This window comes from Syzygium oleosum, unplaced genomic scaffold (genome assembly GCF_021117445.2).
Source record: "Syzygium oleosum isolate NSW1041296 unplaced genomic scaffold, Sole_v2.1 Sole_v2.13, whole genome shotgun sequence".
NCBI classification, from domain to species: Eukaryota; Viridiplantae; Streptophyta; class Magnoliopsida; order Myrtales; family Myrtaceae; genus Syzygium; species Syzygium oleosum.
The window spans coordinates 3,397,193-3,424,342 of record NW_026607497.1 but is presented as its reverse complement, the minus strand read 5'-3'; the positions used below and the strand labels follow the sequence as shown (position 1 = coordinate 3,424,342).

At 39.3% G+C, this 27,150-nt stretch overlaps 1 protein-coding gene and 1 pseudogene across 2 annotated transcripts in view; one reads left to right on the top strand and one right to left on the bottom strand.

The window, feature by feature from the left end:
- Positions 1-6,173: 6,173 nt before the first annotated feature.
- LOC115675034 (uncharacterized) lies at positions 6,174-8,672 on the top strand (annotated as a pseudogene).
- Positions 8,673-12,543: 3,871 nt separating this feature from the next.
- The window catches only part of LOC115687689 (probable disease resistance protein At1g61300), a 154,703-nt gene continuing 140,096 nt past the window's right edge, over positions 12,544-27,150 (bottom strand). The window contains exons 2-3 of one of the 2 annotated variants that reach the window (XM_056316895.1): positions 20,512-20,769; positions 12,544-15,784 (exon numbers count right to left, since the gene is read on the bottom strand). In XM_056316895.1, the coding sequence (XP_056172870.1) occupies positions 12,831-15,784; positions 20,512-20,769 (3,212 nt within the window). In that variant the 3' untranslated portion in view covers positions 12,544-12,830. The remainder of the gene's footprint in view (positions 15,785-20,511; positions 20,770-27,150) is intronic. The other variant, XM_056316893.1, reaches the window with a different exon arrangement.

The following is a 27,150-nucleotide window of genomic DNA, read 5'->3' as shown; positions in this document are numbered from 1 at the left end:
AGTTGTCTACCTAAATAACTTAGTCTTGAGCAGTAAGCCAAAGTTTACTCGAGTCTTGGTCAAATATGGATCTTGGTCCACTATACTTTTTGGGACACATGTTATAAAAGTATAGTGGGAGTTTATTATTTATAATGTTAATGAACAATTCACTTTGCATATTTGTTGTAGATAATGGCAAATAGCTCTGCATCACACTTTTCACTGCGATCTGTCCTTGAGAAGGACAAATTGAATGGTTCGAATTTTTTGGACTGGTATAGAAGCTTGAGAATTGTTCTCAAGCAAGAGAAAAAGGATTATGTCCTGGAGAAACCACTCCCTCAGAAGGCACCTCCTTCCAATGCTCCCCATGCTGAAAGGAATGCTTATCAGAAGCATAAAGATGATGCATTGGATGCATCATGTCTAATGTTAGCTACCATGAACTCAGACCTTCAGAAGCAGTTTGAGAACGTGGATGCCTATGATATGATCATGAACCTGAAAAATTTGTTTCAGGAGCAGGCACGCACTGAAAGATACCAAACGGTAAAGACCTTAATTGAGTGCAAGTTAGCAAGTGAGAGCTCAGTTAGCCCACATGTCATAAAGATGATAGGTTATATTGAAAACCTGGAGCGACTAGGCTCTCCCATTAGCCAAGAGTTGGCTACTGACATTATTCTTCAGTCATTGCCTCAAGATTATGACACGTTTGTTATGAACTATAACATGCATAATTTGAATAAGTCTTTGACTGAACTGCATGGGATGCTCAAAACTGCTGAGCAGAATATCAAGAAGGACCCTACCCCTAATGTTCTCATGGTTCAAAAGGGGAAAGGCTTTAAGAAGCCAGGTAAGGTCAAGGGTAAGGGCAAGGGCACTAAGCCTAAACCCAAATCCAAGACCAAACCGGGTCCGACTGCTGATGCTGTATGCTTCCATTGTGGGGAGAATGGACATTGGAAGAGGAATTGCAAGAAATATTTGGAGGATCTGAAGAAAAAGGGAAGTGAGACTTCCGATTCAGGTATTTATGTTATAGAAGTAAATGTTACTACTAGTTCTACTTCATGGGTATTGGATACCGGTTGTGGTACTCACATTTGTATGAATGTGCAGGGACTAAAACGAAGTAGAACACTTACAAAAGGTGAAGTGGAGCTACGTGTTGGGAATGGAGCAAGAGTTGCTACATTAGCCGTAGGAACATATGATGTAGCTTTACCTTTTGGCATGTTTTTAGAACTGAATAATTGCTACTATGTACCTGCTATACGCAGGAATATTATTTCTGTTTCTTGTTTGGACAAGGAAGGTTTCTGTTTTGATATAAAGAACAATAGTTGTTCGTTTTATCTTAATGGATTATTTTATGGTAGCGCCCATATTGTGGATGGGATATATGTTCTAAGTCTTGATGTGCCAATCTATAATATAAATACAAAAAGGTTTAAATCTAATGATTTGAATCCAACCTACGTATGGCATTGTCGATTAGGTCACATAAACGAGAAACGAATTCACAAGCTTCATAGCAATGGACTATTAAATTCATTTGATTTTAAATCATTTGATACATGTGAATCTTGTTTAGTTGGAAAAATGACAAAAGCTCCTTTTACTAATCAAAGTGAGAGGACAAAAGAATTATTGGCCCTTATACATACTGATGTGTGTGGACCACTAAGTTCTACAGCCAGAGGAGGTTATCAGTACTTCATTACATTTACTGATGATTTAAGTAGATATGGATATGTTTACTTGATGAAACATAAATCTGACTCCTTTGAAAAGTTCAAGGAATTTCAGAATGAAGTACAAAATCAACTTGGCAAGAATATCAAGGCTCTTCGATCTGATCGAGGAGGAGAATATTTAAGCCAAGAGTTCAATGACCATCTCAAAGAGTGTGGAATTGTTTCACAGCTCACTCCCCCTGGAACACCACAGTGGAATGGTGTCTCTGAGAGGAGAAATCGAACTTTGTTAGACATGGTTCGATCAATGATGAGTCATTCAGATCTTCCATTATCTTTCTGGGGATATGCACTCGAGACAACTGCGTTTACACTAAATAGAAGTCCATCAAAAGGCTGTAGAGAAGACACCATATGAGATGTGGACAAGAAAAGTTCCTAGTATGTCTTTTCTAAAGATTTGGGGTTGCGAAGCTTATGTAAAACGTTTACTTTCTGATAAGCTTGGACCCAAATCTGATAAATGCTTCTTTGTCGGATATCCTAAAGAAACGAAAGGATATTACTTTTACAATCCATCAGAGAACAAAGTGTTTGTTGCTCGAAATGGTGTCTTTTTAGAGAAAGAGTTTCTTACTAAAGGAACCAGTGGGAGTAAGGTAAACCTCGAAGAAGTTATTGTGCCGCAAGAGGGTGTTCCAGTTCATGAGGAACCTCAATTAGATCTACAAAGAGTTGTAGAGTCTACTCCAGTGGCACCTATAGTTCGTAGGTCTGAAAGAACACATCGTGAGCCTATGAGATATGGTTTTCACGTGACAGAACATCGTCATCTATTGTTAATAGAAAATGATGAACCTACGACCTATACAGAAGCTATGATGGGCCCAGACTCCGATAAATGGCTTCAGGCCATGAAATCCGAAATGGACTCAATGTATCAAAACAAAGTTTGGACTTTGATTGATCCACCCGAAGGTGTCAAACCTATAGGATGCAAGTGGGTTTTCAAGAAGAAAACTGATATGGATGGAAATGTTCACATCTATAAAGCACGGCTAGTAGCTAAGGGTTTCAAACAAACTCATGGTATTGACTATGACGAGACTTTTTCGCCAGTGGCCATGCTTAAGTCCATTCGGATTATCCTAGCGTTTGCTGCATATTATGACTATGAAATATGGCAAATGGATGTAAAGACAGCTTTCCTTAACGGAAATCTTGAGGAGGATGTGTATATGACACAACCTGAAGGCTTTACATCACCAGATAACACTGGGAAGATATGCAAGCTTCAACGTTCTATTTATGGATTGAAGCAGGCATCACGGAGCTGGAATATTCGTTTCGATGAAACTGTCAAAGAGTTTGGCTTCATCAGAAACAAAGAAGAAGCTTGTGTATACAAGAAGTCTAGTGGGAGTGCAATTGTGTTTCTAGTGTTGTATGTGGATGACATACTACTCATTGGAAACGACATTCCTATGCTTCAGTCAGTTAAGACATCGCTAGGAAAATTTTTCTCCATAAAGGACATGGGAGAAGCAAATTATATCTTGGGGATCAGGATCTATAGAGATAGATCTAAGAGACTTATTGGACTGAGTCAAAGTACATATGTTGACAAAGTCATCAATAGGTTTAATATGCAAGATTCCAAGAAAGGTTTTCTCCCAATGACACATGGCATAAGTCTTAGCAAGACTCAGTGTCCTTCAACACAAGATGAGCGAGACCGCATGAGTAGGATTCCTTATGCATCACCTGTGGGATCCATCATGTATGCTATGTTATGCACTCGTCCCGATGTTGCTTATGCATTGAGCATGACAAGTAGATACCATGATCCAGGGGAATCTCACTGGATTGTTGTCAAGAATATCCTTAAGTACTTGAGAAGAACTAAGGATTTATTCTTAGTCTATGGAGGTGAGGAACAGATCACCGTAAATGGTTACACTGATGCTAGTTTCCAAACCGACAAAGACGACCTACGATCGCAGTCAGGTTTTGTCTTTTGCGTGAATGGTGGAGCGGTGTGCTGGAAAAGTTCCAAGCAGGAAACTCTTGCAGATTCTACGACAGAAGCTGAGTATATTGCTGCTTCAGAAGCATCAAAGGAAGCTGTTTGGATTCGAAAGTTCATAGAAGAACTGGGAATCAGTCCCACTAGTTCGATTCCAGTGGACCTCTATTGTGACAGCAATGGGGCCATAGCTTTGGGTAAAGAACCTAGGTCTCATCAGAAGACCAAACACATACTCAGGAAGTATCATCTCATTCGGGAATTCATTGAAAGAGGTGATGTTAAGATGTGCAAAGTTGCAACAGAGTTGAATACAGCTGATCCGTTGACGAAGGCTCTTCCACAACCTAAGCATGAGCGTCATTGTAACGCTTTAGGCCTTAGACACATTAGTGATTGGTCTTGATGTGAGTGGGAGTATATGTGATATACATTTTCATTGTTCATTAATAAAATATATATTATATTTGATTTCGATTTAATTTGAGTATATAGTTGAATGCGAAATCTTTATCCCATGAATATTGAATATCCTTAATAGATAATCAAATATGTGATTTGATCGTGAAATTTTATTGATAGAGTGGATATTAATGTTCTAAATGTCCCTAGTCAATTTGCCATTGTGCATTGGGACGCAAATGGCATTTGAGACTAGCATGTGAGTCAACTGATGATCAAGTTTCACGGGTCATGAATATAGAGATATAAAGTTGATCACATGGAATACATGTTGGAGAACATTGTATTGGACTGACCCGCTATGAGAATACTTGTAGGATTGTTATATAATGTCATCAGCATTTCTCATCACAGCTATAGAGTATAGTCCTTTGACCTGAGTCTACCATGGTTTCCTAGACGTGGATTGGCGTGCTTTAACGTTGCCAAACGTCAGCCGTAACAGGTGATTATAAAGGTAATGGCTGGGTATGTCATGAAGCGTGCTGAGTGATGTGAGTAGACAAGATGGGATTTGTCTCTCTCATATAACGAGGGTATGATTTCCTGGCCTCCCATAGAGTTGAGACTGTGAAATGCATGGCCATGCTCAAGTGAGTTGAAGAGTCAACTACTTGTTTTGACAGTCTAACTGCGGTATCGGGAAAATGAGTTTAAGCTATATAAGGATGACACTTGTCCTGCCTTATGCTTAACTCGGAAATCAAGTGACAAAAGAGACTTAGTTTATATGATTGGTTCTAGTGCAAGTGGGAGATTGTTAGTGGTCTGCCCTAAGAATCAATCAATGTTGATACTCTAATATTAGTTGTGGATTAGGTTGTGTCGGAAAACCGATCTTCACTATACTTAGGTAGTCATAATGTATTGCTAGAGACCGCTTATGACTTGTGGGCCAAAAGAGTTTTGGGCACACTGCTAATGTTTAGTGAACCTACAGGGTCGCACACAATAGCGAACGGACTTAATATTGTCTATGCGCCTTGATCTACTTAAGAAGTAGATTTTAATTTATTCTCCTATTTAAATTATCTATGCGGTCGTGCGCGTTATGAGATAACGATTAAACGTACGATTGAAGGTGGACAGTTTGGCGGGCCCAAATAGCCCGGCCCACTTCTTTTAATTCCGCTAGATAATGAGGCTGTATAAATAGATAGAGAATCGTTTTCTGTCTAGAGTTTTTCGACAGAGTATCGAAAATCAAAAAGCGTTCAAGAAAAGGAACTTCAAGATCTTTCGCTAGCACGTGGATCGTTGGAGAATTCCGTTCGTGTGTGTGGATACCGGTAGAGGCGCAACACTTGGGGCGCTCATCCAGACACAATCAGTTGCTGATTTATTTTTGATCTGCAAAAGGTACGTACCGAAATTCCTTTTCGATTTCAATATACACATGGATCCTGTCTAGGGTTCTATATTCCGCTGCGTTGTTTTTCGTTGATGAACCCTACAGTTCGGTCATACCGTTATGTATAGAGTTGTGAAGGAAAATAATTATCGAAAGGATGTTAGAGAATATCCCGTGACGTTTGGGCCATGCACTCGATCCCGACTGTTCCTCTTTTCTCATTCTGCTTAGTTATGTTGGGGATCTGAGTCACGGAATTTTTCAGTTCTTACTTCAATATGTTTCTAGCGGATTTCGTCAGCTTGCTGAGGTTTCTTTTCTTTTCCTTTCATCTGCTTGTTTGTGCTTGATAAAGCTCCACGAATTGGTTGTACCATGGCTGGTCACTTAAGTTTTTTGTTTCTGGCTTTCAAGTGGTTGAAGAAGGATTTAGTGATTTGGTTGCTCATTCAAGTATGGTTGTTTCATTTGTTGTAAAATTAAATTATCTTATGGAGGCAATTCCAGTATGGGTGGGTGCTGCCCATTGTTTCTTGCCTCATGTTGATAGTTCTTGTTTTTGCATCTGGTCCTGCTGAATATGGAAACTAACAACTAGTTGTAGGTATCCGGCTTGTAGCCATGAGTTTGGATAGTTAGCTGGACATGTATGGATATTTATGTCTTTGCAACCCCATCCCGTGTGACCTGGGACTACTAATTTTTCATCTCGTGGGCACACATTCGAGTTCAAAGAGTGGGAAGGAAAAGCTGAGTTTGAATATGTAAGCTGCAATTATCTTTTTCTCTTCTGCTCTTGCATATGCATATTGGTGAGTTGTTACATTTGGTTTTCCATTATTTTGATTGCAGGTGAAAAGTAGAGGAGAGTCAATCTTTCTTATGCAAGCCGGGATGCTAGGGACCCTTCAAGCACTGTGGGTCGGGTTTCCCTTGTTTTCAAATACTGGGTGGGGCAGAGAAATCTAACATTGGTTTTCTCAAGAAGCATATGGGAGCTTCATTTGAGCAATGTCCCCATCACTGGCTTACAAACATCAGCATTGATGATATCCACTCTGGTGATTTCCTTGCAATTTCAAAAATTCGTGGGAGGTGGGGTGGTTTCGAGACTCTAGAGAAATGGGTCAGTGGGGCAAATGCTGGTCACACAGCTGTATGCTCAAAAGATTCTGAAGGAAAGCTATGGGTTGGTGAATCTGGGCATGATAATGAACAGGTAATTTTGGCAACGGCCATGGGTTGGTCATACATGTAAGCGTGCTTCTCTTTCAGTTTGAAGGGCTAATTTTTGTATTGACTAGTGGAGAAAAAGCTTTTCAAGGAAAAGGATTGCTTTGCGATTGTTCTCAAGCGTTTTATCTATTCCTCTTTGTTCTTTGATGGCATGCATCAACGGATTGCTTTTGATGTATATATTTTTGAATTTTGACATTTCATCCAATCTTTCTGCCTGCTGCTGTCTCTGCAATTGTAATTGTGGAGTAAAGTTTTAAATTTCACTAGAATTGTCCACATTGTTCCTATATGGGGACATCCAATAGACAAACGTTCAAACATCTCAAACACCTCCACCAGTTGTTTGAGTTATTATTACTGCACCTCCTTAATTCCCTGTGCTTATTTGTCATCCAATAGACAAACGTTCAAACATCTCAAACACCTCCACCAGTCGTTTTGAGTTATTATTACTGCACCTCCTTAATTCCCTGTGCTTATCTGTCATTCATTTTTAAAGACACTCATACAACACTGCTTATACATTCTCTGATTATCAAAGGGTTGTCTCGTACAAATTGAGAGGGACAACTGGGCTCCCTGCGGTGTTTCTATAACATGCTGTAGGGTGAACCCTTAGGTTTTTGGGGCATTGAATTCCAATACGATTATTGTATAAATCGTATTTTTGTCGAATTATGGACTTCTTCTCTCACAAATATGGTTCCCATTGAGATTGTTACATTCTACATCTTAACCCCTATGCCCTTAAATCTCCTTGCTCATCTTATCTTCTCTAATTGAATATAACTTTCCTTTCTATGCTCCCATAGAAATGTAAAGGTTGTCTGATTACCAAAGGGTTGTATCGTACAAATTGAGAAGGACAACTAGGCTCCCTGCTGTGTTTCTGTAACATGTCGTAGGGTGAACCCTTAGGTTTTTGGTGCATTGGATTCCAATGCCATTACTTTATAAATGTATATTTTGTTGAATCATGGACTTCTTCTCTCACAAATATGGTTCCCATTGAAAATTTTCCTTTCTGCATCTTAATTGTGCTCTAGTCACACCCCTACTATTTTCTTTAATAAAACAGGTCTTTCCTTTCTGTGCTCCCGTAGAAACTTTTGACACTAAGAGAGTATGAGTAAGTTAACGATAACATGTTGCTTCAGGTTCAGGATGACCTAGACCAGATCCTATTTGGGCTCCTACTAGAAGCTCTATTGTGGCATCAGTAAGTGAATGATACAGTGTGTGTAAATTGTTCCTATTGAACTTCAAGACCATCTTTATACACGACGCAGCAACTTACTCGTGATGATTATGATTGGAATTCGGTGAAATGACGTCTTTTACTTGAGGTAGACCTTGATTAACAAACTAAAGTTCACATTTGGGTTATTGCTAGTTGCTCTGTTCCTTTGTGTTTGTAAAGGGGTCAGGCGCTATAAAAGTCCAACATAGTATTGGAGATGATGCAATTTTTGTTTTGTTCTTGTCATTGCAGGGAGAAAATATCATTGCTGTGCTACCATGGGATGAATGGTGGGAGTTTGAGTTTAACAAAGATGACTCCAATCCCCGCATTGCATTGCTTCCACTGCATGTGATATGTGAACGGAATTTAACGGGACTGCTGCATGGGAGTATGCACAGAGTATGAATGGGAAACCATATGGTTATCACAACATACTTTTTAGCTGGATAGACACTATCGATGCAAATTATCCACCGCCATTGGACGCTCATGTGGTACAGAGATTGTACACTTGCATTTGTGTTTATAAATTTTTTGTGGGTGCATTCAGTTTGTCTTAGACAATTTTTCTAACACTAAGGCCTTGTGTTACTTCTAAGGTATATCTGTAGATGCCTTGAGATTCTTAGATGCTGGACACGAAGTAGTTTTCGCTTCTCAACCTAACTGCTAAACAACAATTTACCCTTATTTCGATTGATCCTTGTCGACACTTAAATTTTGTCTAATCATTTAGGGTTTAAGTGCATAGAAAATTAGGAGTTTATTTTTAACCCCTAAGAAAAAATATTTTCATTAAATTACATGGCACGTGGATATTAGGCACATTTACATTAATAGAATTTAGTGAAACATATTTTCCTTTCCTTTTATTTTAAAAAAGTCATTATAAAAAGTTAAAAAAAAGAAAAAGAAAAAAGAAAAAAGAAAGATAAAAAAGTGAACTCTTCTCCTCCATGGGCTGGTACGAAGGGCCTCTTCTCTCTCCCCCTCTGAACTCCACCCACACTTTCACGAAAGAGCAAACGTAGAGAGAGGGATGTCCATTGCAGAAAAAGTCGAAAGAAACACAAAAAGGGCTCTCCCACACTCTCTTTTCTGGTTGCCTTCGGACATGTCACTCAGAAAAAGAAGAAAATGGTGTCGGCATACATAGAGAGAGGGGGCTCCCGGAAGCAGGGGTTCCGGTGGGAGAGATTGGAGTTCCCGGGAGAGAGCAACGGAGAGAGAGAGCCGGGAGATAGAGGGAGTTTGAAAGCGAGATCCGAGATTGAAGGGTCTTCCGTCGGAGATCGCCACGCCTCAACCGCGGCCGGTGACGCTTCGACGCATCCCATTTTTCGCAATAAAGTCAAGGTAGGTCTCATTCCCGAACCCTCGTCGGGGGTCGATTTTTGGTTTGATTCGGGGTCGGTTTCCCGAGGATCCCGACTCGTAGGCGTGCGAGGCGACCGGATGTAGTCCGATCTATCGCGTTCGTCCTCATTCGCCGCCGCCGAGTTGGGTAGGGAGCGTCGCCTGTTCTTTTCGTGCCCTGTTTCGGGCTCACTGGCCGGAGCTCGTGGCCGCCCGGCTCGTGCGAGTTCCGGCCTGTGACGCCCTCGTGCTTGCTCCCTATTCTCTGTGCGTCTTGTGTTGTGAACCTCGGCCAATCAGTCTCTTCCAGCTTTAACCAACATGCCACGCCCACTGAATGCCGAAGAGGGAGAACACAATACAAAGATTCCACATGGTATGTACCCATCTCTAAATTTTCCATAAGTTGAAGCTCGTGCAGGCTGCTTAATTCGTCTTCTAATCTTCACCTAAGAATAGGGATATAGGCAGGATGCTCAGATTTCTTATAGTTATAGAGAAACAGAAAATAGTCAGGAATTAATAGGAAGAGAGGAGTTTAAGAGCCGGTCATTGATAATCACTAGACCTTTGAAAGTGAAAAGACTTGTTTTGAAGCGTGTGGCATTCAAATCTTGCAAAGCCATGGCTCTCCCTATCCCGTCTGATCTCCTACACGAGCATTGGCTTTTAAAGTAATGAAAAGAGTCATGTGAAGAGAGAGGTGTACATGATGTTGGTATCATACAAAGCTTTAAATCAGAGTATAATAACTTGTCAATGCAATACGAATGTGATCTATCACATGTAGAGATCGAGGCAAACACTAAACTCGCATATTTGATCTGTGAATTTCTTTGCTAGTAGGCTGACTTTGGAGATGGACATTTTCATTAGCGCACATAAAAGTGTCAGTTTAATTTCAATCTCATGTACCATGTGCCCAATCCCGAAGTTGGTTCTATACATATGAGCAGCTACGAGAAAAATAAATGCAATAGCCAAATCACTTCGGTGAGGGCTTTGTGGCCCTCACCCGATCGGCCCTCATCCAGTGGCCGGCGACCTCCACCGGTTCTTTGAACCAAAAAAGAAAATAAAAAAGAATGAAATAGAAATAAAAAGGAAAAATAAAAATAAAAATTCGAAAAAAGCATTAAAATTTGTTCACGTTAGTGCTGGCCGGTGTCCACGCCAGTGATTTACAGCCAAAATTAGCCGAATTGATTCAATTGGCAAAACTTGAAAAGATTTAGGACTCAATTGGCAAAATTAAAAGGTTTAGGATTGAATTGGCAAAAGTGCAATATATTTATGACTTTTTGGATAATTTTCCCTAATTATATTTCAAATTTCCAGTAATCACGTGATTTTGGATCGGGCGCATTATTATTAATTGCCATACATAATGTAAAGTAGGATAAGAATTAGTTTGGAAAATAGTTAAGGGACAAACATCTCAAGCCCAGTGTTCATCAGACTTAAGATATGACTAGGATTCCGAGTCTGCAGGGATGACCACTTTGCAATGGTCGTTTGAAGAAACAGGTCCATGTTGAGACAGAGCGAAAGATGGCGAAATCATTAAGCTGGTGGTGCTGCTTAAGAATGGAATTCACTGTCGTGGAGATGGTCGTTCACGCTTCCCAGCCATGGTGGAGTGCCACTTCTTCACAGAGAGCTCCCTCTCGAGGACAATCTGCTGAGTGCCGTATAAACCACCCTGCAAGATTAGAACGCACAGAATCGATGACCGTGGTAGAAAAGCAAAAGGTGAAAGGCATTCATAATCGTTTCCCTCAAAATAAATCGAACACGAGCAAATTCAAGTATGAAGAATCATACAGTTCCTATTACTTTGAAAGGAGGCAAAGGGGGTTTGGGACGGACAGCGGTCAGGAGTCAGGACCAAGCAAGATGGAAGGAGGAAAAAAGGAAGAAGACTAAACGGAGTAAAACAAACCACTGACCTCCTGGCTTGCATCGCCAACTTTGTGTTATGTTACATACTCACCGCATCTAAGAGCTCCACCTGCAGTTTCTACCTGCAAACACCGAAAGTTCGACATACAACTGTGTCAAGCTCTGTCCGACTGTCTTGCTCATTGGGTAAAAAGCCATCATCACTACTCATGTTGGAGAAGCAAAGCCATTTTAGCTGGCTTGGAACTGTTTGAAATCTGCCTACTTCAAATCACCAACACGTTCAGATTTATGTGGCAGTGCTGAAGTTGACAGAGGAAGCAAAGACAACACTCCATTCTATGTCTTTCCAACTTCAGCATCGATCCAAGCTATTTCATAATCCCCTAGCTGTGTAATCCATCAACATCATACACTCAAACAAGAAAAGAAACAGGGCGATCAAGTTTTATGAAGATCAACTAAAACCCGAGCTCTTTTAACCAAAAAAAAAAAAAACTAAAACCCGAGCTCACCTTCTTAAAAAGCACATTCCTCATCAATTTCTCAGAAAGTTGCACCAAATTGTCACAAAACAAGATTCAGAAGACACATATTTGCAGCATCACAGTGACTCAGAATACATTGCATGTCCTAAAGGTACCTTATAAGCACATAAGTCAGACTGACATCAATTGTTTCTTTGATTTAAAGAGCATAGACTTGAGGGAAGACATTTTTCAAGCAGTGTTGCTTCAAATGCTCTGTTGCCTTGGCTGATCCTTGCACCATACCTTCAAACAGTACATTAACTTGATTTGCAAGATCCCGATTAGCTTTAGCGGCCGTTTAATATTAACAACACTTTGTTTATGAAAGATATAGAAGATCCGGAAATTTAAGTAGATATAGAAAGGTTAATATATAATTGCTGGCGAGAACAGAAGTAAGACTTACGGGGGTCTAAGTCAAAGTATCCGCCAACTCTTTGCACAGCCCTCTGGAAAGATTCTTTCTATCTAAGATGTAATTTACATCTTTAATTTACTTTTTTTTAAGGAAAAGGACATTTCAACACATAATTTCAATGATTGAAATGTGTTTGCACAATGGATTTAGAAACAAATGACCATATTTCTTCCTTCCTCTTCAGTTTTTGAAACTAGGTAGTATCACAGGATTCTGCTTATTTGCTTAGTGAGTTTCCTTTTGTCCCTCTTATCTGACATCATTGACTAGGCCGCTAGACATTATCCCATGGTTGAGGGGCAACGATCCCCTATTTTACAAGAGGTGATCAAGGAAAGAATAAGCACGGAATTGTGCATCAATCAGAAATCTTTAAAATGTACAAAGAGTGCCTTGGCCAAAAAAAACGAAGCAGCGAGCACTATTGCCATTATTACTCATTCTAGGTTTAAGGGGAGAGGGACGGTGGGAGTATTTTTTCTTTCTAATTTTTGAACAACGCCATAGCGAGAAAATTTCAATTAAAAAAGCCATTTAGCGATCCTTTCAAGCTATAACAAAGGAAACTAACCAGGGCATAGCAGGGGCCCAATTGCTAGTTTCAAAGTTGTACAGACACTATGCATAAAACCGGAGTAATCGTTCAAGTGAAGACGGGGCAAGGGGATGGCCCCACTCAAGCGACTCCCATGTTTGCCGATTGTCTATCTTAATCGCCCAAAGAGAAGGCGGAGGAGATGGGAGGCCATTATCAAGCAGGGGCAGCTGCAGAGGAATGCTCTTGAGGTGAGGACATCCTTTCACATCAATCAACTCGATGGAATCGCAACTCATGGTCCCATCACATATGCTCTCCAGTTCCGGAAGATCCCATAGAACCAAGCTTGTTAAATTTGGGAAGGAGGAGTGCGTCATGTTGGGAACAGTGCCTATAATCACCTTCATACCCTTGCAGTCATCGACCGTTATCACTCGGAGGAAAGGGACGTGGAGCAACATGTCTTGCGTCAGCACCCACTTCATGCCGTTGCATCCTTCTATCGAAAGAGAATTAAGAACACAAGGGGCACCGCTTGGCAATGGCCCACTTATTATCTCCTCTAATTTCTCACAATTTTTTATTTTAATGGACTTCAGATTTGGAAGAAGAGTGGCCAGCCACTCCGATTCCACCGCTCTCTTCATTTTAGGACACTTGGACACTTCCATATGGTCTAGACTGGGCGCAGCTAACTTGATCTCCTCCAGTTCCTCTGAGCCCTCGATGTCCAACGATAGTAGGCATGGAAGCCCCTGCCCCTCCTCCAAGAGATCCTTCAGTTTGGAACACCCAGCGATATTCAGTTCCCACAGGTGAGGGAAGTGGACAGCACCCAGCTCCTCCAACTTCTCCCATTCCTTTATGGTCAGCTTCTCCAAATCCTCCAGCGGGCCTACCTCGCTCAAACTTGTCATCCCACTGCACCTTTCTACTTCCAGTTCTCGCACATTTTCCGGAATTTGAGCGTAGCTATGCCAACCAATTTCTCCATCTACCCTTGCCGCAATACCATGGCAGTTTTTGATGATTGTAGACCTATCCCTAAAGAAGTAGCGTACTGATGCATTCAACGCCAAATGGTACTGTCGAGAGCCGTTTTGGTCGAGAAACCTCACGCATGCATTAAATGTTTCAACATTTGGAATGCAGCAATAGAGTGCTTCAACCTTCTTTAATTTTATCTCTTCCCTTGCCCTCAAACCTTGAATCGCAAGATATTGCAAGTTCACCAGATTCGGCAACACTCCTTCTGTTAAAGTCTGGATCATTGTGCCAACCAGGTTGAGGTACGTCAGCTTTACCAACATCTCCATCCCCTCTGGCACTTCTTCGAGACCTCTACAAAATTGAAGGTCCAACTTTCTTAGGGATCTCAATTTTCGCACGCAAGGTATATGACGTAATGACCAACACCCTCTAAGTAGCAATGCTTCCAAGCTCTCCAAGTGACAGATGGGGTGCGGTAGTTCCGTGATTCTGGTGTAGCTGAGATCTAGAACCTCCAGCGAATTTAGATGCCTGAAGAAAGATTCCGGGATGACTCCCAACTTCAGATTGTCATTCAATGAGAGCCTCGTAAGTTTCGGACAATTTGGCGATATACTGTATGAGATTTCTTCTATTTCGTTGTCTTGTAAAACGACTTTCTCTAAACGATTGGTCCAGAATTTTTCCTTTGGAATTTCTTTTAATCCCATATTGGCCTTGACCATGTGAGTTGTGTCCCTCACTAGATGCAACACCATGTCTCTTATTAACGGGTGTAGGCGTGAATATTCAAATTCTGTATCATCCCATAGGCAATCCTTTCTTAATTTATTCAATATGGTGTTGCCCTGGTCATGCAGTTCTTGCCGAGCGCCAATTCCATGTAACAAACCCTCATCTATGAAAGACTCTATCAACTCTATTTCAGTAGGAAATTGTTGAGATTTCAAACAAAGCATTAAATGCAAGAAACACTCTTGTACTTGAGGATCACCCAAGTTCATATAACTGAGTTTCAGTCTCTTGAACACGTCAAGTTCCGCCATCGAGCCTTCTAATTTCCGCAACATACCTTTCCATTCATGCACTTCCTTTAGTCCCCTCATGCGAGTAGCAATCTCAATGATCCCAACTGGCAACCCCTCACACTTATCCACAATGGACCTCGCAATTCCTTTAATTTCCGGAGGAAGTTTTCTCCCAAAGCAAAGTTTCTCTAAAAATAAGCTCCAACTATCATATGGATCTAGAAGTTCAATTTTGATTTGCTTTTGGCAAAGCATCTTATGACACACATCTAGTGATCGAGTTGTCAATACCAACTTAAGGCCACCCTTTTCAACTGGAATTCCCACATCCTCAACTTCGAAGTGCATCCACAGGCCGTCTAAAACTAATACAGCTCTTTTCTTCCTCAAATGCTTATCCAGTATGCATGCCCTCCACTTCACGTCCTTATACTTTGAGAGATTGTCTAGACCGACTGCATTGGCAATCTCATCTTGTAGTTCATAGACGCTAAATTCTTGAGGTACAGTAATCCAGAATACATCATTGAAGGCAGGATTCTCAAAGAGTACTCTGTTATGGACATGCATTAAAATGGTTGTCTTGCCAACTCCCCCCATTCCATAAATGCCAATGATGAAGATCTCATCCTCCATCAAATAGTCGCAAATTTCTTCGATTTTATCCTCACGTTCATCGCCAACTAGCTTTGTTGTTAGCAGTGGTGAACTTTTCTTACATCCTGCAGCTTGTATCGTTCCTTTTCGGAAGCTACCATGGCCTAGAATCTCTTCAACTTCTTTGCTCAAGTCATCCACTCGCGCTACTTGTGGTGGAGAAAGAGATTTACCTTCTCGGAAGGGTTGTACCATACTCCAGTATTCTGCTTTTATCCTGTTCGCTTTTCTACACCATGTCTCCAACTCGTCCATGTCTGCTTCTCGGCTGCTTAGTTCTTCCAGCTTTCTTTTCAGAATTGGCATATTTTTGTTGACAAGCCCACAAATATTTGGGTGACTACCTCCTAGTGCATCATCTGTGCTCGTATCGGACATCAAAGAAGTAACCAGAGTATTTTAACATGAAAGAAGAAATAATCGATTATGGCGAAATGAAAATTTGATAAAGGATTAAGGGTGTAAATAAAGAATCACGAATTACGGGGGTTGTACAAGCACTTGCCTTGTTCCTGGGCTTCGTCTCTTTATTGTTGAGAGACATTGGGTTTAAATTCTACTTTAGGTTTTGGGTGTGCTGGGCTAAGTTGCTTTTAGGTTTGGGTTGGGCCTTTTGGCTCTTTGGATCGTCTGGATGGGTTGAACTGATATATGGGTCTGCATGGGAAGTGGTTCTCCGGTTCTCCCTATATATTACATCAATATATTATGAAAATTGAAATACGTGTTTTACCATAAAGTACTCGTCGTATTTCATAAGAATCTCTCTTTTAAACAAAATAAATGTGGAATTCTTAATCCATACTTTATAATATGTAAAATATAGGTAATCGATAGCCGTTAGCCATTATGTGACATAGAGAAATTTAATATGAAACTAACTACATTACTCTTATATTGAGAGAAAACAATAAAAATCTTCCAAATAAATAGTTTATTGGAAGGGTTACAAAAATTGTTAGAATTATAAATAATTGCTAATTTGCAACATTAAAAATCATTAAAATTAACATTTTTTTCTTGGACGAAACTCATGATATTGAATGAGGCAAGCACAAATTCTAGGTGCAACAAAATGAATAAAGAATGCAAGAAAAGTACTACTTGCAAGGAGAATGGTAAATCTCTTGCAATTTAGAGTTCTATATGTCACTCTTAGAGGCAGTCCTTAAAAAAAATCCTGTTTTTAGATATTTATATAGATGCTAACATCTATATACCTATTCTTTTAAAAAGTTCAAGCATTACAATATTAGAAAAATTTGGATCAACCCCATAAGCTAAAAGTAAAAGTCACCGTAACCAAACCGTTAATTGAATTTTGAAATCAAAATTGAAAAAAGAAGATATACCGCATTTCCACATCTAATGTACAAAAACTCATGACACAACTGCTAAAGAGCTATAATTGCCTTCAAATTGATCTTGGATTGGTGGGTGGCCCATTTGAATGCCACTCACATGTGACGAAATCCAAAAGCACCAAGATAAACTAAACCACATACGATTGATGGGTTGGAGGCAAGGGATGACAATCTTACGTCCCGTATCCTCCTTAGTGTCTCAACAATTTTAACAATACTTAGGGTCTATTTGTTTATAGGAAAACGATTGTATCGTTTTTGGAAAATCATTTTCTGACTTTCTAGTGTTCGGATGACGGACAACTAATCGATTTACGGAAAACGTTTTTCATAAACTAAAAACAACAAACTTAAATTTAGGAAAAACAACTGCTCCTTTTAATAAGAAATAAATCACTTTCCCTTAACTACCAAATAAATGAAACTAAACATTTTCCTTGAAAATGATTTTCATGGGAAATATTTTCCTCTATCATGGAATTTTCAGTGCAACAAATGCACCCCTTATTCATAAATAAGAAATGAAAGAATATTCATATTTCATACAACTTTAGGTTAAGGTGATTGAAATACAGTAGTGGATAGATGATTCCAAAAAAAGGGTAAGGTCATTGAATGTATTGCTAGTTAAAGGCTCACATAGGTGGCATTTGAGTGTGGAACTCATCAATCAAAGGATGATTAGGAGTTAAGAATGAATCATTGAAAAAAGAAAATAATTTATTGTAAGCTGTCATTGAGGATACTTATCTGTGCTGGTGGTATATCCTGTGGACTTCTATTTAATAAACGTGGTATCTTTCTTCTTCTTTTTTGTTGCTAAAATGTGGTATCTTTCTTACATTGATGTGTGCGTGTCATTTGGATAACATGGGAGTTGAAGTTAGCTTTTCCATTATTAAAATACAATATAAGAAGACTTATCCATAAAGCCTACAAACAGAACTCACGTTAGTTCTTCTCTAATCATATGAAAATAAACTTGCGGGTGCGATATTTGACGAAAAATGAATAATTTGTAAAACAATTTTCTAAAAATAATCACTTCTATCACTTACAAAAATGAAGGAATGAAAAAAAAAATTCATTGTCCAAGAAAATGTTTTGACATTAATTGTGGTCGATAATAAAATATTTTTCATTGAATAATTATTTCAAGCGATACAATCGATTACTTCTAGGAAATCGTTTTTCAAATCATTCATTGTTCTCGAAACAAACAAAACCTATTATGCAAATCTCATTTTTAAAACACCTTGTCAGGGCTTTCCCCATTTCAAATTGATTATTTTGCACTTCACATGTATCATTTTCATGAAGCAAATCTTTACTTGCCTTTCATAACCAGATGATATGACCCCTTCGTTTAGGTGGGATTTATATTCCGAAGAAGAGTAGGAAGCGACAGTGATTAATATTGTATGAAACGTGGCTTGCTTTTGCATTTATAACAGCAAAGAGATGGATTATGGGAGCTGAATATGTTACGGATTACGATGAGCTTTGCTATTGCACTTATAACAACAATGGGATCGATTATAGGAGCTGAATATGTTACGGATTACAAGGAGCTTCTGAAGCAATAAAATACTACATGGATTCCAATGAGATTTCAGAATTCTTATAAAGTTGAGTACTGTATGGATTACAAGATTTACCTATCTCCATAGTAAGCTTATAGCACGATGATTATAGGAGACAGAACTTAAAATTATACTCGCGATCATATATTTCCAGTAAGATATCTATAATTTTTTTTAACTCAAAGCATCATCATAAAGTTTTCCAGAACCGACAGGTTTTGGATAACAATAATCTCTTTTTTTTTTCAAAAGAGTGGAATACCGGATGAATTGCAAGTTGTTTTGAAAATTTTAAGAAATTAAAAAATCGCAATTAGAGTAGCAAATCTATAAAAACTTGCAGAAAAATAGTAATTATTGATAAAATAGAGGAATAAAAGCGATGTATTTGTGATTTTTTTTCTCCTCTTAGAGTATCATCCGCTCCAAATATAACAAAAACAGTGTATTATGGATCTTTTACGAGAACATATCACGAACCTGGACGATAATATGTATCCTATGTTGATTTTTTAAAACAACTAATGTTAGCCTATGAAAGAAAAAATTAAGAATGATCACTCAAAGTTAATCCAAGAAACCTTACAATAAATTTTAAAAGAATTATATACTATGATAGCACATATGTCATGAATAAACTAGCAAATCGATTAACAAATTATCCCTAATGATTTCATTTTCTAATCAAAGTATCATCCACCCATTTTGCATTCGATAAGATAATTCTTCGAATATTTGAATTGGATTTAGTATTTCCTACTTGTCAAGAGAAAGAAAAGCGGGTTAGTGCATATCATTCTTCCTACATAATATTATATTGTCGGGGCTTCTCATATAATAAAAGAAGAAAAAAAGATCGCCAGGAAAAGATGCCATTTTTTCATGTAATATAAAAAATTATGTCTTCTCTTACATATAATGGAAGAACAAAGAAAATAAGATCTTCAGAGAAGCATGTCATTCGTTTAGATGAGAAATAAAAAAGAGTATTGAGAATTCAAACAATTGAAGCTAAAGAAGCCACTTTCAAAATGACAAAAAAGAAAAGCAATGACCAGAGTAAAAGAGTCAAACTTGAAAAAGAGGATTTCTCACTTATTTCTCTCTTTTAGATAACAATAGATTATATAGATTTTATATATTAATATTAGCAGAGATGCCATTTATCTAGAGAATAATAATTTTCAAGGAACGCTACACTTATTATATTTAGAACCACAAACAAAAATCATATAATAATGCTAACTTCTTTTCTGTCATAATATATCTTATCATCCGTCGAGAAGCGGTTGATTCAAATTTTAGGCTCATCTAGTACTTTTAGGTTTGATCTCAAAGTTAATTCCTATTTCTGTGCAGTTGATAGACATCAAAGGCTTACATGAACTATTTTTTTTATACAGCATTATATTTTCAATCACATCAGTATTTAGCAAAAAATACCAGTGATTTGAACTCTAAATTCGTGGTTTTATTTCCAATTAAGGTTTCGTGTTGTTAATTTTCATGAGATGTGTTGCTTGGCCAAGAACTATGAGATAAATCAGTACATCGTCGGACTCGTTGAGGGGAACAAGGAAATTTCAACAACTATGAAGTAGTCCAGTCAATGCCAGTCCCCTCAACAAATTTAAAATATTCTGAAATACACGCTTGCCCCTTTTATGCATCCTCCTTTTTAATTTGGAAGTACTTTTGGGAATTCATTAGGTAAACACAGATGAAATATGTACTGATATAATTATCCATCTCCCAAGTCAGCCAACTAGCAAAGAAAGTTTACTAATCAGGTGAACTTATTTACAGGCAGCAATTTGTGCGACAAGTTACGATACTTTAATTTGTAGCTCCAGTATTTCACATGACTCCTATCATTTGTTTAAAAGCGAATGTTCTTTCAAGCTTTGAATGTCACCCTTCAAAGCATTTGTCTGCTCATTTTCAAAGAAGCATTAGTTATCATTGACCCACTCTTATCAAACTCCTCTCTTCCAATTAATTCCGGTCTATTTTGGGTTTTCTATTACTAATAGAAATCTGAGCGTCCTGCCTATATCCCTATTCTTAGCTAAGGATTAGAAGACAAATTAAGCGTCCTGCATGAGCTGTAACATATGGTGAATTTGAAGATGCACATACCTTGTGGAACCTCTGTATTGGGTTCTCCCTCTTCTGCATTCACTGGGCTTGGCATGTTAGTCAAAGCTTCAGGTGCGAGATCTGGACGGCTGCTAGGATAACTAAAATTCCACGGCTGTATGGAAGAATCACCAGCTTGAGATTGAGGTGGTTGTGGCCAGAATGAACAGTCCCTCAGTGGGATCATGCTTTGAGCCAGAAGAGACTGACTGGGCAAATTCGTATCAGGCAATGGAAGAAAGGCTGATGAACTTGCACCTACTGTGCTCATGACATCAGAGCTCAGGTACGGCATGGCAGCGAATGAAGGCTCTCTCCAAGCATCTTCATTATTCGCAGTCACAGGCAGATGCGGACCCTCTTCTACATTGCCTTCTGCTCCATTGCTCGGCTCTGCCGCTCCTTTACCCTTCAACGCATTTCTGGCTTCCGATCTCACTCGGCCGTCGACGTCCTTGCAGTCATTGATCCCATATCCTGCGACTCCAGCTAAGTGGGCCTTGATCCTGGTCACACTTCCGCCGTACTCCTTGTTGCAGAAGTTACACTTCCACTTGTTGTTCTGCAGGAACTGTACATGATCCCGAAAGGAGTCCTTCTCTCTGGGCATTTTCTCTGCATCCCTCAAAAAGAATGAGCAAGATATGTTTCAAGGAAGACCTTGGATTTTTTGTGGTGAAGAATGGTGCGGGAGCCTGTAAGATATTTAAATGAATTTTGGACTTGGGAATTGGGTCAAAATCTTCGTCAATCCCCAATTCTTTTAGAAAGAAGGATCTGCTTCAGTGACCCCACCCTCATTTCTAGCCAATTTCTCTTTTCACTCTCAGATAAGAAGAAAACATGTTTAATTGGGTTCCGGAAATTTTGCTGTTCAGATTTGTAACTGCTTCTTGTTGTTTTTTCAATGTTTTCTTCTCTTTCGGAACGTGGTTTTCTTTCTCGTTCAATGTTCATGGGTGCGCACTCTTTCTTGGGTAATCTCTCTCTCATGCGCTCTCCCTTCAGCCCCTAATCTCGTCCTTGACTCCGCTTACAGCAAAATTCATGGGTCAGCTGCACCCTCAAGGTTTTCCATTTACTTGGGTTCTTTACAAACTAATTCTACGGATTTATGGCAAACTCTCCAGTTTACACGCATCAAGTATCGCTTGACCGGTGGCTTCCAAAGCTAGTTTGAGTCGAGATTTGCGATGTGGATGAAACATGGATCTATAGCATCTCTGTCCAAGCGCTTGACTGACCACTCAGCTAATTATGTAATTAATTTTTAATAAAGCAGTAAAAGTTTTTGATCTGTGCTCACCGGATACATTAACTATCTTATGTAATAGAGAACGCATTCCGGGTAAAAACAAAAAAACTCTCACAACAGTTGTCTCCGAAACAGGACCAGACATGATTTTGGTACAAGTTAGTGCTTAGTTTTCTGTTCTATATTGGGCCAGTTGAACATTGTAAGTGTTCTTTGTATCTTAAGAGGTATAGAATATCCGGAAATTTAAGTAGATTACAAAATTAAAACCCTACAATAGAGCATCACGAGTTGCAACAGAAAATTCAGACAGGCATATATAACGAGGGTAAAAGATACATACCCGAGGAGGACTAAAGCTCCGGTCCGTTGCTGCACAAACAAAAGATACGTACATGGAGGAGGACTCAAGCTCCAGTCCGGTTCCTGCACAAACAAAGGCAAGAAATGAAAAAACCTTCGGATGAAGAATGAAACGAAGAGGAAAATGGGGAGAAGTTTATGATGGTCTGCTGAGTTGTCCGAGGAATAAAATATAGTTACTGGTGAGAACAGGACAAAGACATACAATGGAGTAAGTCAAAGTGGGCGGCAATTTTGTCCTCAGCCCCCCATCTAAAGATAAATTAACATCTTTAATTTACCCTCTTTTTTAATAGAAAAAGGACATTGCAACACAAGTTTTTCAAAGATTGAAACGTGTTTGCACATTGGACCTACGACCAAATGACCATTTCTTCACCCATCCTCCTCAATTTTAGGAAACTAGGTATTTGCTTGACGGGCTACTTTCGTCCCTCCGTAAACCACAAGGATTTATTTATAGTCGATGATCGAGTTGGCAAGCACTTAGCTAGTGCATGACAGGCAAGTTTTCTAAATCTGGTTTGAAACTAAGAACAATATTTGATGAATATCAATAATAAAAGTTTATAAGCACGACCAGGGTCGAAGCTTCCCAAAGGAAATGTCCAATTTTGGAGTCAAAGTGAGCGGTTACATAGAAAAACACTGACGAAATAAAGGTCTGACTTTTAGGATAAATGTACCAAAAGTTCTAAAACTTATCGCTAAAGTACAAATGAGTTTCACAAGTTGCAAAAAGTTGATTCAAATCCTAAAACTTATCAAATTAGATCATTTCTCTCTCCTATGTGGCAAAAAACTTAAGTGAGGAACTCAAGTCTGTAAAACGAGGCCGTTTTGGTCCACGCAAAAACGACGTCTTTTGTGCACTTTGCCCCAAATTGAACATTGAGCCCTAAATCGCAGGTTTTGCCCCAAATTTGTTGAACTCCATCGTTCAAGATGTTGTCTGCTTCGTCGATCTTTTCTTTGTCCGTGATCACTTCGTGCCGGTTTCGTCCTTCGTCCTTGATTTCTTCTGCGTCCGAAACCTCTTCTCCGTCTGTAGATTGCCCTAACTTTTGTTCTTCGTTCGAGTCTTCTGCTTCGTTCAAGTCATCGGCATTGCCATCGACGGAGCTGCAATGTAGGAAGGTTTGGTCGTTCGAACCCGACGAAGCAGCTTCGTAGATCGCTCCCCAAATATCGGTTTCTGGATGTGCACATAGAGTGCTTGGTTCAGCGGTTAGTTTTCCACCTCCAAAAGGTTCGAAACAGAGGCCAACCTGAACTTCAGCATCTTGTTTTTTCCCTCTTTAGTTTCATCCAACAGCAGCAGTACTATTTACTAACTCGGAATTTTGTTAAAACTCAGAAAGAGAAGAAATTGAGAGAGCTCTTCAGGGGCGAAATCGTGTATTGCGAAGGTATCAAAACATCAAGAAGAGGGTCTCGGACCATGTCCTCTGCTTTTTTTTTTTTCTCCCCGAGTGGACATGAAGCTAGCGAGGAGAGTGTTGAACATGTCGATATTAACGACTGACCAAATTCACTTGGTGTAGCGGCAAGTTGAGCAAGATCGTGTCCGTTCACCGGAGAATACACATAAAGCCACTCGTTTTCGCTTTCCCAATGTTGATATATATAGCAGCATAGCAATTTGTACAACTTTTGTAGCTAGTTCTCTGTTTAATAGTAGTTGAGAGCGAAAGTTGAGAGGAGTCTTCAATGAGAAATTTTTTACCCCATGTACGGCTTTTTGAAGGGCAATTAGAACAAAAAAAAAATTCTGCTTTTAAGAGGAAAACTTTTGGTCAATAGCGACATGCTTTTTCGACCTTGTCTTCTCAACTCGGCAGTTCACTCCGGGTTCAGGAAACCTTGTATATTGGGTCTAGAAATATAGTTTCAACTGTAGGAAATTAGATGAGGAAGTGAATAAAAACTCGAATGAATGTTGATCCTGCAAAAATTAGATGGACACAAAGGTTGTGATAACGCAATCTCTCATTGATGCGGTGAAGTCACCTATCACTCAGATTCGCCTTTTCTTGGCCGTGTAATCCAACTTCCTGTGTTTGGTCGTGTACTATGGCGTTAGCCTAAACATTGTCAAATCTTCAGACAAACCTTTACCTTAATGTGTTCCTCAACAGGGTGGCTGAAATGCCGGCCTTTATGATAATGGCACTCTTGCTCGATAAGTTCGGGAGGAAGCCGTTGGCGATTGGTACCCAGTGGTCCAATGGATTCTTCAACCTTATTGGGAGCTTGATGACGCTTTACGGGGTATGGAAAGTGGTCATGATGGTGTGCGGAATTCTCCAGAGTTTTGGCATGGTCGGCACACATAATTTGCTATTCATCTACTGGTAGAGTCGTTTCCAAGCATGGTGAGGAATGCAGCTCTTGGCTGTGCAGCTTAGGTGGCGCGAATGGCTTCCCGTTTGCGGTCTTTTCGGCCTCTGCAATTCTGGAAGGAATACTATCATTTTACCTCCCGGAGATGTTAAATCGGCCTCTGTATGATACAATGGCCCGGAATGAAAGTGGGGAGGGGGGTGCGCGCGGGGGCGGAGTGCATGCAGAAGTGTATGAAGGTACTCAATACTTTTACTTTAAACTGAATTTGATAAATGTGGACTTAAATAACTGTTCTCCATGATAGAATTTTCCTTTTTTCGTTTCATTCTTTTACTTCCATTGTACAAGAATTGAAGGGTCACGCGTGATTACATCGGCATTGACTACGGGAACACATGATCACTTCTTTCTTCTTTCTTTTGTCTTCTTTTTTCTTGGTTATGCCTTTTGGACATGAGAGAGCCGGATGCCTGAATCTGTCTCTCAAACACGGAGAGAATGCTTGCAAGAGTAATATCTTTCTAGTCGTTTGTGTTGACTTAAAGCAGTTGCCATCACATGATGATAACACATTATACTGAACTTGTACTCCTAGTTGTTTTCAAATTAAGGAACTGTTTGCCACATAATGAAACTGTCCATGTCACTGACACGAGTATTAGGCTATCTTGTTCACGGCAACACATGGTTATCTTACGACGCAGAGACTTCCAAGGGATAAGAGTCACTAACCCTGCTATCGGTATTTTGAAAAAGAAAAAATGTATGTCTAACCATTATGCCACCGATGATTCTACTTTAATCCTCTTATTTAAGCATCCAAACTGTGAATGTGAATGGTATCTGCCTTTATTCAAGAACATAAACACCACAAGTTCTTCGAAATAAAAAGTCGAATTTACCACAAGACTGGGGCTCAAGGAACTACACACGCTAGGTGGCACAACCAACTCCATCCTGAATTTGTAGAAAAGCACCTCTCATGCAAGGAATAACTTCTGCTTTTCATCCCTATAATTTCATACTTTTCTTAATCAAGTCCCTAGTACTTTATTTTGTCTAATCAAGTTCTAGTTTCACAATTTTCCTAATCAAGTCCCTCCGGTACCAAATTTGACCAAATCCAATTGACGTAGCCATGGACGACGTCATAGTGTGATGAGGATTAAATTTTTCTTGTGTAGACTTCCAACCATGTGACCGTTTACATTGGCTAAATTTTATTCACATCAAACTCCGACATCTACATTGGTTAAATTTTTCCACCCACGTCAATGTCAGAAACCACATATTTTATCCGCATCATACTTTAGGGTCGTGCAACGGCCACGTTAGTTGAATTTGGTATTAGAGAACTAGATTAGGAAAATTGTGAAACTAGAAGTACTTGATTAGACAAATTAAACATAAAGTGAATTTGAAAAAAGCTTTAAAGTTAGAGATAAAAAGTATAATTTTTTTTGTAAAGCTTGGTCGAATCTTGTGAAATTTGGCATAATGCAGGAAGAAAAGGTGGGTCAGTTCATGAAGAGAAAATGAGACCGTTGGCATCTGTCCTCTATACCAAGGAAGCTGTATGCGGTTGTGAGAAATCCAAAGTAGGGTTCATGCAGAATCAAGAAGTGAAGGAACTCAATCGTGAAGTTATAAAACTTGGGGTCTCATCCAGATAGAGACACACACAAACACACATACTCTCCGAGAGTTTCATCAAACTCCCATTTCCTCCTAGTTTTTTCATTTCCTTGCAATTTCAATTCCCCAGTAGTTCCGACCAAAAAAAATTCCCCAGTAGTTTTCCTTAGGATGTATTTCAATTTCCATGTACTTCCTTTCGAAGTAATTTCAAGTCCAATTCCAATACATTTATTTTTCCTCGCAGTTAGTTTCAAGTCGATTCATTACTGCATCCAAGCGCCATTTATGCACTTTGTGCTTGAGTATGAAACCGGGGAGCGATCTCGGTCACTCTCTGGTCGTTTGAAGTTTGGCTATATTGATTGACTTGTTTTTTGTCATTGTGATATAGGGTGATTTCGCAGCAAGATTTAGTGCTTAAGCACTACCATCACGAGGTGGTACAACTAACTCTAAAGTAGGTAAGCAGAAAGCCGTATCTCTTAGCAATATGAATTTAGTGGAAAGAACACGATGTATGATCATCACATGTTGACAAATCATAGGTTATGTTGAGCAATGTCAAGGTACATTTGAAAGAAAGGAAACCAGCAATGGGCCTAGATGGCAAGAGCTTTTGTCCGTCTACTTGTGATCTTGAGGTTCAATCCTTCTTGGGAGTACTTCATAAGTAAAAAATCTATCTAAATGCACCTAGCGGATATAGGAGAGGGAGAGTGCGCCCTTAAAATCATCCGAGAAGGGAGGTGGACTAGTCAAGATGTGAAAAAATTAGCTTGAATAACCAATTGACTGCTTACATAAAAAAAAAAAAAAAGCCCATACAATAGATACACCACAACATTGGAAGATTGTCACTCTATACTTCAACAATTCGTCATGCTGTTGTGGGTAATCTGGTGAACAATGTTAAGGCTAGAGAGAGGATGTATTCAAGCAACAAAGAGAAAGTAGTCAATTCAAGTGGGGGTGAGAGAAATAGAAAGAGAAATGTTTAACAAGTTGGAGATGAGGGATAATACAAACCGAGAAATCCA